The sequence below is a fragment of the Danio rerio genome, chromosome 12 (genome assembly GCF_052040795.2).
Source record: "Danio rerio strain M-AB ecotype USA chromosome 12, GRCz13ab, whole genome shotgun sequence".
NCBI classification, from domain to species: Eukaryota; Metazoa; Chordata; class Actinopteri; order Cypriniformes; family Danionidae; genus Danio; species Danio rerio.
This window is the reverse complement of record NC_141032.1, coordinates 30,301,212-30,317,093: the sequence shown is the minus strand read 5'-3', so window position 1 is coordinate 30,317,093 and position 15,882 is coordinate 30,301,212. Positions and strand designations below refer to the sequence as shown.

Here is a 15,882-nt window from a genome sequence, read left to right as displayed (position 1 = left end):
AAGATCATCATCTTCAGCTGAACCTCGCAAAAACGGAAATGCTTGTAGTTTCTGCCAACCCGACTCTACACCATAACTTTTCAATCCAGATGGATGGGGCAACCATTACTGCATCCAAAATGGTGAAAAGCCTTGGAGTAACGATTGATGACCAACTAAACTTCTCTGACCACATTTCTAGAACTGCTCGATCGTGCAGATTTGCACTCTATAACATCAGAAAGATCCGACCCTTCTTATCTGAACATGCAGCTCAACTCCTTGTTCAAGCTCTTGTTCTCTCCAAACTGGATTACTGCAACTCTCTACTAGCTGGGCTTCCAGCTAACTCTATCAAGCCTCTTCAACTGCTCCAGAATGCAGCAGCACGAGTTGTCTTCAATGAACCTAAACGAGCACATGTCACTCCGCTGCTAGTCCGTTTGCACTGGCTGCCAGTTGCTGCTCGCATCAAATTCAAAACTCTGATGTTTGCCTACAAAGTGACTTCTGGCCTAGCACCTTCTTATCTGCACTCACTTCTGCAGATCTATGTGCCCTCCAGAAACTTGCGTTCTGTGAATGAACGTCGCCTCGTGGTTCCATCCCAAAGAGGGAAAAAATCACTTTCGCTCACGCTCACGCTCAATCTGCCCAGTTGGTGGAATGAACTCCCTAACTGCATCAGAACAGCAGAGTCACTCGCTATTTTCAAGAAACGACTAAAAACTCAACTATTTAGTCTCCACTTCACTTCCTAATCTGCAATTGCCTCTTTGAATATCACACTAACTGTACAAAAAAAAAAAAAAAAAACTACTAACACTTCCCTTCTTAGACTTTACAGACCTGAAACTTGCCTTTGGTACTTATTCACTGTTGCTCTTAGTTGTGTAAATTGCTTCCTTGTCCTCATTTGTAAGTCGCTTTGGATAAAAGCGTCTGCTAAATGACTAAATGTAAATGTAAATGTAAATTTCTAAAGAATGCCAAATACTGCCTAGGAGATACGTTTTTTTTTTTTTCGCAATTTACCAAAGGCCTCTGTGCATGCTTTTTCAGATCTCAATATTCTCTCTCGAGTGCCATTCACACCTGCTGTTTTCGCGTAAATCCACCAGAGGCTGTTGACCACTGACTATAGTAACTGACTTACTGACTGACTGACCAATCGACTGACCCAGCCTCCTCGTTTCCTAAACCAAACCAATTGTGTTTTCAAAAACACAGATTGACCCGCCCACCCACTTCCCTAAAGCCACCCACAGTTTTCAAGTGATCATGAAAAAAAGCCCTCGTAGCAGTCGGATTCTTACCACGTTTTCAGATTATACCACATTCTTACTTGTTATTTACTTACTATTTACTATTTATTTCATTTTTTACCCGCTTTCTGGAACCGTTCTTTGCCAAATTTGAACCCCCTCGTTGTAGTCAACTTCTCTCTGCATCTTAAGTCTGCAGATTTACATGGCGAGCTAACTGGACAAACTGGTAACAACAAGAATGTCTCTATATGGAAGTAAGCGGTCAGCTGGTAAGTGCGAAAAGGAACAACATCATACCAGCCCGTAGTGTGAAGTGCTTTAAAGATGAAATGCAGCCATACGTAATTCTGGATACATAATTTGCGATCTTTAGAAATTAATTTAGGGCTACGTTTTCAGAATGAGCCTAAGTTGGATAATTTATTTTGACATCTACAAAAAAAAGAAAAACACTTCTTTAAAGAGAATGTCACAGATACTGCATACTTTGCTTTGGGGAAAAAATCCAATGTCAAGTAATTTTCTAATTATCAATAATGACGTTAAGGTAATAATAAATACACCATCGTTTCCATATTTTGTATTTCACAAGAGTTTTCTGTTTATTTATGACTCTGAATTCAAACTCTACAGTTTGACTTTTATTGACATTTTAGTAGTTTGAAATAATATAATGTATACGAAATAATATCTAAAGAAATAAGTCTGTGAAATAACAGAAAATGCACGGGCAGTTTGTTACAAGGTATTTGTAGTGTAATATACAACACCAACCCAGACATAATATAACTTTAAACTATTAAAAATGTTTATAAAAGTGAATTTTTCCAATTTTTCAAGGTTAAATATTGTTGAGAAAAAAATCAAGGTCCTAAAATGCAATCCAAAAGCTTAGATAAATAGGGCAAAAATAAAAAATAAAAATATCACACATTTTTTCAGTGTAAAAACCTTCAAAACTTCAACATTTTGTAGTTCGAAAGGTCAATGTAAAGTATGACGCATCCACAGCTTTTTTGCTTAGCAATGAGGCATCGTCCCATTTCTGAATGGACTATTAAAAATACAAACATCCTATGACAGTATGTAGCAGATTAAGAAATATCACCATCTACAGCCTAAAAGCACATATTGTAAATCAGATTTGTTACCTAATCAAGGACACCTCCAAATGACATGCCTTGTAAATACAGTGTGTCCGGACAAACTGCTGGCAGAACACATTTGTGATGAAGAGCCTCAGAGAAGGGCTAATAAATGGCGACTGAGGAGGACACAGGTAGAGGAGAAGCAGATGGTTTCAGCCCTACTGCAGTGTGATATGATTAAGCAGCCCTTTGATCCCACACGCAAACATACAGCTTCGAACAGAACGGCAGAAGAAGCTAATCAACACAGACAGACCGGCAGGGGGGGTTGGGGGGGAACCCTTACCTCTCCAAAACTGAAACCAGAAACAGAATTATCAAATATGCTGAGGTACAGTAACTGGATGCTCGACTAATTAACACATCGTCTTCTAATTGGAGGAGAACTGGAGCTTGTGATTTGTTCATCCCGAGTGTGATGACATAACTCAATCATAGCGTGAACAATGCTGATGTGTGCAGCTGTGAACTGTATATGGAAAGGTGTGATTGGTACATTCGCAGCAGCATGTGGGTATCATTTGTTACATTTTCAGCCTCATTATGTCGGTATATACAAATGCACACATCTGTTATTAGCTGATGCAGTTCTAGTCATAAGTAATGTAGTCATGGAGAGCTTTATAGTATTTATCACATCAGTAGTTTTTATTCTTATTAAGGGTCTCTAAAATACTGAAGATAAAATAAATTTAAAGAAAAGAGAGGAAAGGGAGATGCTTAGCAAGAACAGGGGCAAGGATCGACAAAAAAGTTAGAAATTGAGTGAGAGACAAAGAGAGAGAAAAGAAAAGAGTGATGCTGGAATGCAAAAAGGAAAGGGGTTCATGAGGGAGCTCGTTCACTGAGGCAGAACACAGACAGAAGGGGAGAGATAGATAAGACAAGAGATAAGCTACACTGAGAGCAACACCAATAAACATGCTTTTATGTTATATAACTGCAACCAAAATATCTTTTTTTAAAGACTTGTCACATGTGTTCACTCTCTCGCTCTCTAATTGAAAATTAAATGAAATATTAGGAGACCACCCAAAAACCAAATTTTATTTTAGTCAGGTTTACTTAATTTTCAATTCCATATTGGTAATATGGAAACCCTTTATCAGTGGTGCCCCTTTAAAGCAGTAATATTTTATTAAACTTATTTGCATACACTAGTGTCAAAAAGTTTGAGGTCAGTAAGATTATTCAGTTTTTCTAAAAGAAGTATTTAAACCCAAAACTTAAATTTTGTTAACATTTTTATTTATTTATTTATTATTTTACATTTTTTAATTTAATTTAATTTACTTTCAATTTTTTTTTTCATTGAAAAACACATTTAAAAGAAAGAAATAGTGAAATGTTATTACAATTTAAAATGTGTTTTAATTTAATTAATTTTTGTTGTGGTAGACATGCAGATTTCAGATCATATCCGGTGGTCCTTTAGAAATTAAACTGTAAAAAAACAATTAGTTGAAAAAAAAGAGTTAACTCGCCTTATAATTATTAAGTAAACAAACTATGTGCATAATTATAAAATTTAAATCAATGGGTTTACAGCAAGTAATCTTTACAGCAAGTCATCTTTGATCTTAAATGTAATGTAACGTTTTATTTGTGTGTTATATTGTTAAGCTACAAAAAAGCTAACTTAAATCAAACTTTTCAATTAAAATGGTGTTAATGAATCAGATTTTGTTTTGAAAATGTGCATACTGTCACCTGACGGTAAGAGGACTTTGGTGGGCAAATCAAGGCAGAGTCTGCTTGACTTGTGTATTCAGCATTGAACTCCACTGTGTTATAAATGTTATTATGTTATTGCAATAGTTATATTGGCAACTTTAATGTAAAATAATTTGGTATATTTATTTTCGGCCCAAGGCTATCAATGATATTTGGTTTTTGGCCCTTCATACGAAAAAGTTTGTGGACCCTTGGCTTAAAGACTTTCAGTTAAATCAACTTGCTGCTTTTAATGCAGTGGATTTACTCTTTTTTTTTTTAAAGTTACTGATTCCAAACTTTTGAAAAGTAGTGTACACTTTTACCACTATATTTTAATAGAAATGCCCTAATAGTTTCATCAAAAACAGCAAAAACAAATACTATACATTTTAATATCTGAAGAGTCAATTCACATGATTAATTCCATAATCAAAAGATTAACCAATCAAAACAGCTGAGTTAGTTACATTCCTAGCAATATGTTCCTAGACTTCAGAAGTACATGGTACTATATAATACAATATTATATATAATATTATTATACTATATATAAGTACAATATTATATCAAATCCTCTTATCCAAAACAAGCTTAAGCTACTTTTTCTTCCAAAATAAATCATGTGCAACAGTTATAGGTCAGTCAGAGCATAGTTCAGATTTTCCTATTTGTGGTAAACTAACCTTTTAAATGATAACATTCATACCAACAACTTTTTCCAAATCCAAAGGTCCAGCAAAAGCAACATAACCTTAGTCAAAGTGAAACAAGTATACCACAAAAACACTTCACTCACATAAGTCACAAATGAGATCCAACACGTCATGCAGCCTATGAACAACAGCAAGGTATGGTGTGGTGTGGTGTTTTGCAGGTCAGTAACTTAAAAAAATCAAATAAAAACAGTGTAAAGTCACAAAACGAAGTGAATCACTACTCCACGACATCAAATCAATGAGAGAACTCTGAAGCGGACAGATTGATAAAAGCTAAACACGTTTACAGTGAAACTCTTCCCTTGGAACAGTCAGCCACAGTGCGTCACATTGGGGGCAACATCGAGAGATCGGACCTGAAACACCACCAAAGCACTTACTGCAGGCTAAGGTGAGTTCGGAGAATAACCCTATTGGGCAAAGTAACTTTTTTACTCCCCCTTTCTCTCTCCATCCATCCCCTGTTGTGAGCTTGAGGCAGGTGATGAGGTGTAAAACCAAACACACACTTCCACAGACAATTTTTGTGTGGTCAGATCTGATTAGATGAGGTGAGAGCATGGGCGTAGATGGTGCCATCCCAAACCGGTGACCCTCCCACCCTCAACCCCATAAAACCACCACCACGGTGAACACATAGACATGCTATAATCAATCTGTACCTTGTGTGTGATCAGGACTGGACCAACTGACACCGGTCAGCATTATATCTAGAAGAACAAACCATGTTAATCAGGCAAAGAAACCAGCAAAGGAGCTGAAATAGGATGGATTCTGGATGGTGTGCTGGTGGGCATTCCAATTCTTCTGAGTCCAAAATAACTTTATTGTTGTGTGCAGAAATCTAAGGGTGCTTTCACACTAGCACTTTTGGTCCGCACCCAGGTTCGTTTGACATCAAAGTAAGGTATGTTTAGCCAATGTAAATGCTGTCTTCTGAACTCTGGTGCACACCCTTGAACCGAACCCGAGTGCACCTAAAAAAGATAATCTGGTGTATGGTTTGTGCAAACTCTGGTACAGTTAACTTCTGATATGAATACAATCGTACCAAATAACGGAAGTGATCCACCAACTGTCCAACAAAGTTTAGTTTTCACAACGTTCATTCGTGCGTGTATGTCTGTGTATCACTTACCTTGATGACAAGCAGGACTGACCCAGTGCAAACAGTGATAATGTTATGTTCTGAGCTTTTTAAATGTTTTTTTTTTTTGCAGCAGATTGACGTAACAAAACAAAAAGAGTCAGTAATTGCAGAATGACTGTGATATGCGGACATCTCCATTTTGGTGCTTTGCTTTCATGGCAGTCATACACTGTAAAACTCAATAAGTTCAAAAACTACTCATAATAAGTACTGTGAACTTAATCCATTTTAATAAATGGAGCAATTTGAGCACAGTAAAACCCTATTAATTAAAGAGAACACAAACCGTTTGAGGAAACCGATTGCTTCAAACCATTTGAGCAAAAAAATCTAATATATATGAGTACTGTGAACTTGAAGTAATGAGGTATTTAATTACTTCATTACCTTCAACACAGAGTTCAGCACTCTTTTCAAATTAATAGAATTAACTTTCAGTAAATTTCATTTGATAAAGTTAGTTGTTGGGTTTTACGTTGTAGCAAAAGCTGTAAACAAAACAGCAGCTTGATGACGCAAGCATACTGGGGTTCAGAAGGAAAAAAGACAGTGTGAACACAAAAGTAGCCAAGGGGGGGACAATCGAACTTAGGATCAGACCAGGCATTCAGATCAAGTGTGAAAGCACCCTTATACTAAATATATTTAAGACCTAGATAGCCTTTCTTGAAATGTTTCAAATATTGTTTCCGACAATATATTATTTTTGTTATGTATTTTCCTAGTTCAGATGTTCCCATTTGTGCTGAACTAACCCTTTAAATGATAACATTCATACCAACAACTTTTTCCAAATCCAAAAGTCCACAAGTTACCTCAGGATATATAGGTGTTATGATCAAAAAGAAGTTTGTAAATATTAATCAGGCCAGGCAAAGCTGACTCATTCCACCGCAAAAAAAAAAAAAACCTGACACATCCCATCAGGCATTCACACCTACAGAAAAAACTGATTTGTAGTAAAAAATAAAAAAAGATGAAGAACTGAGGGTAAAATGAAGCACTTTTCTCTCTCCAGCTAGAGCTGATTGCATGATAGCGCTTAAAAACAAAAGAACATACTAATCAACTTATGTGCAACTCAAATACAGATATTAATGAGAAAGCAAGATAAGAAAAGGGCATTTACAGAGGCTAGAATTGACCTTTAAACTGAGATAAAGAGATAAAATCTCCAATGAACACAGCTTTATGGTCCTTGCATGACTTTTAATCTGTTACCCAATGCTTTTATAGATCTGTATTTCTCAAAAGCTTAAAAACAAAAAGAAAAATTCTCATTTTTAACCAATGCTTAAAGCTCAAACATGCTGGACCAACGTCCAAGCCAATGTCCAAACAAGAGCTAGCATCCACATAGAGATTCTCCAATGTCGTTTTAATGCTATTTCCTAAAGTAGCAGGCAGTGGAACCGAAAGAGAAGGTCATCAATACCACGCCGTGCATCCTGGGTAGCATCAGGGCAGGCAGCTGATGGATGAAACCAATTTGAGTGACAAGGCTGGATTATTATTGACTTCTCAGACTGCACTGCCCTACATGCCTGAGAGTAGGAGGGTGTGTAGATGTCTGGGACCTGGGTCCGCCACACACCCTGCTCTCTCATTAAAGCGGATCACCATGCAAGCCATGGGACATGCTCTAAAGACGATCCCAGGCAAAAGAGGGGGCAAGCTGGGGGGAGCGGGGGCAGATTCCTAGCGAATTACAGGCCTGAGCATCTCATTCCTCATACGCCAGAAACTATTTAGCATTAGCATCTAATTTAGCACGCTGTCAAATCAAAACGATCAAGCAGGACTCAGAAAGGTGTGGAAAGGCTACCGACCAGCTAGCTCCTTCTCCTTACTCCTTCGTTTTTTATCACGTCGTTTCTGGCGCTTCGCTTCTCGCCGTTTGGCTTCTTCCTCCTCCTGGTTTCTCCTGCACTTGTGAAAGTTCTCGACGACCACGCCGACAAACATGTTGAGCACGAAGAAAGCCACGATCAGCAAGAAGGAGATAAAATAGAGCAGCATCCATGGGTTGTAATTCATGACGGGCTACAAAACAGATAAACACCAACATGAATGAGTACAGGTTAGGCTAGTTTGCTCTAGACCTACTAACTAACCTATTTTTATGCATTGTTTTTTACACAAACACACAGATATGCATAAATACATATGAAGTCTAAATTATTAGCCCTCCTGTAAAATTTTTATTTTATTTTATTTTTTCAAATGCTGTTTAATGTAGAGAATGCATATTTTTAAACATAACAGTTTTAATAGCTTTTCACAGCATATTCTTTAATACTCACTCTTGAGTACTTTTAAAAGGGCTACCTTTAACTTTGAATAATATTTACAACAGATTCTTTTATTCTAATTGCACTACATTTTTGGGGCAAGTAATGGTACTTTTACTTGATTATGATTTTTAAGTATACTCTTTCCACCACTGATTGAAAGATACTAGTATGCAGCTTAAAGTGTGATTTAAATCTTAAATAGCTTAATTAAGCAATTAATTGTATAACTGTGGTTTGTATATCTAAAGAAATCTTTTTCTGCAAGAGGCTTATAATATTAATCTTAACTGTTGTTTAAGAAACCTTAAGAAATGCTTTTATTTAAGCTGAACTTAAAAATAAAAAGAAAGAAAGAAAGAAAGAAAGAAAGAAAGAAAGAAAGAAAGAAAGAAAGAAAGAAAGAAAGAAAGATAGAAAGAAAACACTGTGGAAATGTCCTTGCTCTGTTAAACATAAAGGAATTATTTGGAAAATATTCAAATATATATAAAAATAAATCACAAGAGGATTTTGTAATTATTTTTTTATGATTCAGTATACAGTATGTATCTATGTGTCTGTGTAATAAATTAAAAAAGAGTAAAAGTTTGTCGGCTACTAATATTTAAAAAAAACAAATACATACACCACTGTTCAAAAGTTTGGGGTCAGTTTTTTATGTTTTTTTTTTTTTTAAGAAAATGAATCTGTTCATCAAGGCAGCATTTATTATATGTAAAAAAGGTTAAATTGTAAAATATATTTAAAAAATAATAACTGCTTTCTTACTGTATGTAGTTTCAAATTAAATTATTAATTAAATTATTACTCCAGTCAAATTGCTATTTTTATTACAATTATCACCAATAATAATAATAATAATAATAATAATAATAATAATAATAATAATAATAATAACAATCAGAGAGTGATTTCTGAAGGATCATGTGACTCTGAAGACTGGAGTAATAAAGTTGAAAATTCATCTTTAAAATCCCTGGATTAAATGATTGAATTAAATTATAATTATTTTATAGTGCAATAACATTTCACAATTTGACATTTTTTAATTGAATTTTGATTAAATAAATGCAGCCTTGGTGAGCAGAATAAGCTTATTTTAAAACTTTAAAAAATCATACTGACCCCAAACTTCTCAGGTAGTATATAAGAGTGTCATACATCCATACACACACACACACACACACACACACACACACACACACACACACACACACACACACACACACACACACACACACACACTTAGTAATTGTGGTAGTATTTTATACTATATATTGTCATACATGTTTAATTTATGTAATATATTAATACAAAATAATACAAAATTAATAAAATACAATATTAAACATGTTCCTTATTTAAACCACTAGATATAGCCTGAGGTTAACAGGCAAGCTCAGGAGAACAGTGATAACCGAGAACTGTGATATCAATAATAATGCAGTTCAAAGGTCTTTCCTGTTGGGGCTTCAGAATGTGCCTGCCTCTAGGCTAGATGAAGTGCTATGTGTGCACTAGTGAAGCATAGGCCACACTGCGCTCACTGAAGAAGAAATATCCATTCCAATTCAAACAAAATAAGGGTCTTGGCTGGGACAGAGGTCTGGGATCTTTACAAAACTACCAAAACCATTTCAGAAGGCTGCAGACTCGCATAAAGAACAGAGACTTTGCTTTCAGGCATAAAAACAAAACATTGATACATTTTATTATTAAAATTTTCATTAAAATTATGGTTAATCACAAGTTTGGGGACCAATTCTCACTACTGTGTAGCTAATAATGACTTTTACCTCAAAGAAACTTGAACTAATTTGCTTCTCCTTATTAATGGTTAGTAAGCTAGTTAAGTTTAGATATTGTGTAGGAATAAGGATCTTTCATAACATGCATTGTTATATGCTTTGTATGTGTCAATAAACAGCCAATAATCTAACAACGTGAATGTTATTACACTGTAAACATACTGGATTCCACACAATTCTTTTATGTTGTATTAATTGAATTAACTTAATTGTTTTTACAAATTCAAGTGAATTAAACATAACAAATTAAGTTATGCCCCCCAAAAACTCAAGAATTGTGATGTTTCAGCTCATTTTAATAAAATAAAATGCTAATATGCAACCAGTTAATAGCAATAACTGTTCCTCAAACCTCTGTATTATAGACATTTGGAGGAAAGAGAGTAAAAAGAGAAGCTTCAAAAGGATCTGTTGAAAGGATTGTAAGAAGCATGATGAATGGAGCAGCTTTAAAAGCCAGTATAGAAATGCTGACCAGTGACTTTTTAGCTCTGATTCAGTTCAGGGAGTTTGTCATCAGAGAATATTAACGATTTAAATGTATTCTAGCCTACAAGTTGCTTGCACTAGTAACCATGACCCATTTAAATGAACAAGGTTGCCACACTGTGCCATATGTGAATCCACATCAAACAAACGGATATAAAAGTATTTTCAATACCTGCTGGTCCACACCGACAGCATCCAGTCCATCGTACATGATATCCACCCAACCGTCTTTGGAAGCCAGAACAAAAAGGGACATGAGGGCCTGAGGGAGGTGAGAGATGATAAAAAAGGTTAAGCGAAATCTTTGACTTCAATGGCTCCCTGCTGAAAATGGGACGAGACTATAAGAGATTCTATTCAGATTAGAAGTGACATGACCAGTCGCCTGAAGAAACATCTAAAAGAGCATCTTCAGACAAAGTAAATGTTTGTGCAGCCACAGCCAGGCTTAAGTGCTTACCTGTCCAAGGTTATCAAAGTTGTACTTGTGTCTGACCCATTTGTAGTTTGCCAGGAGGCAATCTGACTTGTTGGTGATGTTTCTCGTATCATCCCCATGACACACAAAGAACTTTCCCTTGAAAAGCTGGGGAAAAACAAGTACACATCAGCACATAACAAACTTCTGATTTTGCTATTTTATTTGAATAACATACAGTTGAAATAAGAATTATTTAACCCCCTTTGATGTATTTGTTTTTTATATTTCCCAAATGATGTTTAACAGAGCAAGGACATTTTCACAGTATGTCTGAAAATGTTTTTTTCTTCTGGAGAAAGCCTTATTTGTTTTATTTCGGCTAGATAAAAGCAGTTTTAATAAAAAAAAAAAAAAAAAACATTTTGAAGTCAAAATTATTAGCTATATTTGTTTTTGAAGTCTACAGAACAAACCATCATTATACAGTGACTTGCCTAATTACCCTAACCTGACAAGTTAACCTAATTAACCCTTTTAAATGTCACTTTAAGCTGTTTAGAAATGTGGTGAAATGTGGTTGTCTCCGTTAAACAGAAATTGGGCAAAAAATAAACATAGGGGCCAATAATTCAGGGGTATGTCTTAAATACTACATCTTTTTAGATTTATGTATATTTTATAATAAATTCGTTTTATTTATAATTGTGAAACGAACTGACAATCTCTAAAGAAAAATATGAAAAAAAAATTTCTTTTAACAAAAAAATTAAAATAATAATAATAATTTTTATATGAGTATGATTTATATTTTAAACCCAACATGTTATATTACACACAGACATTGTGCATCAAATTAACAGCTTACGAAGTGATTTTATATACATGAAACAGTTCATTAAAAATGTCTTTTTCAAATAACAGAGCAAATAAGTCACAGTGATATGATGTTAACACTTTATTAAAAGTAAAAATGAAATATGACAGATTGTAAGAGTATCTGCCAGAAAAGCATGAGGTGAAACTAAAAAATGTGAGTGTCAATGAGTTTAAATGTCTGTGTTTAAAAAGCAGAGCCAATGAAAAGAGAAATCCTCATCTGTATTATAGATCTTATATATAAAAAAATATATATATATTTAAGCCACATTAAAGCCTTATTCACACTATGAGCGACTTGCAATGGCAATGCGACAAGCAACCGTTTATTTCAAAGGAGAGCGAGCAACTTCTGGTAACTTCTGCCTATGCGACCAACACCGACCGTTCGCAACCAGGTAGGCCCGTAAAGCGACGCAACAAAGTTGAGAATCCTTCAACTTTATGCAAAGGAAGAGTGACTTTCTGGAGTGAGAGCTCACATAAACCTCTCTCAGCTCACTCAGAGGCCAGTTTAATTCGTGCTGTATAGACCTACACAGACCTGTGTTTGCAGCATGTCGCCAGCTAGAACGACAGGCAGCTACAAAGTAGCTGCTAGTGTGAATGAGGCATTAGAAAAAAAGATGCGCAGTATAATCTTCCAGTCTGGGGCGAAGTTATTACGCATGTTAACAATGTGAGTGGCATAGCAGAAACATGTACAGCACCCTGAGCTGAAACATTTGCCTTTTGTCACAGAAAACAATAATCAGGTTTACATGGACATCATTAATCAAATTAGTTGCTTTAATCTGAATAAGACAATAACATGATTAAGGCGTTATGAGTTGCTTTTTGAACGTTCTGTTCATGATCTCTTTTACATGATATACAATTTGGTAACAAAAAGCAGGAGAAAATTATTGATCTGTCGTATTGCATTGACATCAGCGGTGTCGAACTATAAGGTAAGCAGAAAACCTGTTAAATCAATGTAGTTAAAATATAGAAGCATTTAATTAATTAAATGATTTTAAATGTATGCTTTAAACGTTAACCAGGTTGTCATAATAATATTAAGGAAAAAATAGGGTAGTTAAGGAGAAGAGTTTGGAGAAGACCAGTAGTTTAGCATAATTTAGTACAAGTAAGTGGTGCAGCCACTGTTTAACTGCGCAACTGGTGCAGCCAGTAAGGAACTGCGGAACAGAAAAGCACATTAGGTTGGCATGGATCCATTAACGTCATTGCGTCACCACGCTATCCACGTTTCCTCTGGAATTTTTATGTAATTTCAGGTGTTTCAGTTTTAGTTTTTCAACTTTAACTGCAGTTCAGCAGTTTTATTTTCATTCAGGAACATTTCATTTATGCCTCTGTGACAAACTGAGGTATTGGATGCGAGTATGAAGTAAGAACTGGTGTTTTAATAGAATTTTATACCGCATGCCAAGTGGGAATAATACACTTCTGCATTTCTTGATGTGTGTGTCTGTGGTCCTTTTCTGACTCGGTAGGTGCAGAGAATAGTGTCAAACAGTTGTGTGTATAGACCCAGGGTGGCCAACCCTGTTCCTGGAGAGCCACCTTCCTGCAGATTTTAGTTGCTACCCATATCAAACACACCTGAACCAATTAATTAGGACCTGAACACCACATGATAATTACAGGCAGGTGTGTTTGAAATGGGTTGCAACTGAAATCTGCAGGAAGGTGGCTCTCCAGGAACAGGGTTGGCCACCCCTGGTATAAACTATCCTATCTCAAAACACGGCAAAAAGTCCTACATGATGGCAATAGTTTGATTGTGGTGTTTACATGTCTGTACTGCACTTCAATAATGTGACTAAAATAGGCATACTCCACATGTCTTAATTCCATTTCTGTTTAGTTCAATTATGACTTCAGTAGGATTAAGGTCATTAAAAATCTCTGTTTACATGGTAGACTCTTAATCAGAGTATTGTCTTAATCATATTAAAAATCGGATTATTGGTGTCCATGTATTGTAAACATATTCATCGTGATAAAATGTAAAGACAGCACTGCATTTGCATCAGGTTTTCAATCCCCTTAATGACCAGTATCATGTTACAATGTTATACAATACAGTATGTTTACATGCTATTATTTAAAGTCCGGTGTTTGACAGTATAGTGGAAAAGCAAACAAGGACAGTCACTTTTACATATGACATGTTGCACAGTAATTAGGAGCACAGGCGTGCTTTCCTGGAGGAATGGAAGATAAATTACACTAGTGTTCCCCTACGCACTTATGTAAATTGTGGAAGTATGGAAAACAGAACATTTTAATCATAGTCAAATTATTCATCTTTGGGCAGGAAGTGTATGTTTCAAATTTACACAAATGACAAGCATGTATTCATTTTAGTCACCACTTCTCTCACTCTCACTAAGAGGAAATCTTGTGTATTAAACACAAAGAACTGTCACATTTTATGTGTTACTATTTATATCATATATGTTTTTGAAGAAATTAATTCAATTAATCCTTTAGGTTAGGATTGGCTTTTACTTTAATTGTCTAAGCTAGGCTTAAAATATGTTATATGTTATATAACTATAAGGTATGAATAAAGCATCTAAAACTGACCTAAGCTGGTCTCCAAGGCTGACCAAGCTGAAAAGTGCTCAAAACCTCATTAAAACCACCCAAGAGACTAGAAAATCATCTTAAATTGGTTTAAGCTTGTGCTTTTAGCAGGGTTATGCTTATTTGTACTCACCTGAACTCCCAAGATCCCAAAAATAATGAAGAAGGCACAGCAGATGACCACAATGTTTCCGATAGGCTTAAGAGACGACATCAATGTCTCAACAACCAGTTTCAGTCCAGGAGCTCTGCTGATCACTCTAAAAAAATAAATCAAAAACCCCAACATAATTTTATAGCAAAAATAACAAGCAAAAACACAATGTATGCATTTTTAAAAACACATACTTAGTATGCAGAATCTACTACAATAAACATTGGTATGTTTATGTATGATAATGTGTTTAAAAATGTACGTTATTTAATACTTATTTATGAGAGTAAAGATGTTAATGTGTAACAATATATATATATATAAGTTTTGTAATTCAAATGGGCCAACAATTGTGTTAAACCCACCGGGTCCATATACCCAGCACAATAGGGCACAAAATGTGTATGGTGTGATTTCTTGCTATTTTCAGATCAACACAACCCTATATTTCACATTTTGGACCATGTTGTTTAAATAGCAAATCCATTTGCGCCACTTTGTGGACTCATGGGAGTTCCGATCTAAAAAAGGAGGTGTGTTAAGGCACATTGTTGGTGCGTTGCTATTTTGAAGAACTGAAATTGACCAATTGCACTTGGTCCAGCGATTGACCAACTAAAAGCTGGTCTAAAGTCCAGCACAGAGCAAGTTTGTTATGCACCTATGCAGGTTTAAATGCTTACACATTACTTAATACACACACAATGTACAGAAAAACACAGATATATTTACACATTAAAAAACAATAAAGATTAAAATGTTATTAAAAAAAATACATATACATAAACATAAAAACCACTGCCTACATGCATTCTTTTCAGTTCATTGTTTATTTGCATTTGTGTAATGTTATTATTAGTAGTAGTGTTATTTATTATATGCATATTTATATTTGTTTTAATAAAAACAAGTTTAGATTGGTCCATCTGCCGGGTTTAGGAGATGTATGCATCACCATATGGGGCACAAGAATAGGACGTGTGTTTGTATATAACTCAGTTGTTTGACCACACGTCATTATTGTTGTAAATTTGCTGGAAATTAGTACTGAATTTAAAATAAGTTTTGAAGTAAATCTTTGCACTCAACAAAGAAAATCAAATATGTAGAATAATGGATGTCTTCAGTGGAGTGTGTACAACATCGCTTTCTTATACATGAAAGTAAAGGAATAAAGTAAAGGAATAAGAGTAAAAGTAAAGATAAAGTAAAGAGGCCAAATGGAGGAGGCTCATTCATTTTCCTTGCACTGCAGATGGTCTGTT

General features: G+C 35.2%; 1 protein-coding gene across 2 annotated transcripts in view; it reads right to left on the bottom strand.

Annotated features, from left to right (window-relative positions):
- cacna1g (calcium voltage-gated channel subunit alpha1 G) overlaps positions 1 to 15,882 on the bottom strand; it is a 362,705-nt gene that overhangs the window by 51,313 nt on the left and 295,510 nt on the right. The window contains exons 23-28 of one of the 2 annotated variants that reach the window (XR_015504196.1): positions 14,597 to 14,723; positions 11,029 to 11,154; positions 10,741 to 10,830; positions 7,828 to 8,020; positions 4,669 to 5,537; positions 1,535 to 4,619 (exon numbers count right to left, since the gene is read on the bottom strand). Coding sequence is in view for 1 of the 2 variants with exons in the window: in XM_087276432.1 (XP_087132558.1) it covers positions 5,490 to 5,537; positions 7,828 to 8,020; positions 10,741 to 10,830; positions 11,029 to 11,154; positions 14,597 to 14,723 (584 nt within the window). In the remaining variant the exon portion in view is untranslated. Of the gene's footprint in view, positions 1 to 1,534; positions 4,620 to 4,668; positions 5,538 to 7,827; positions 8,021 to 10,740; positions 10,831 to 11,028; positions 11,155 to 14,596; positions 14,724 to 15,882 lie in introns of those variants that run through there. The other variant, XM_087276432.1, reaches the window with a different exon arrangement.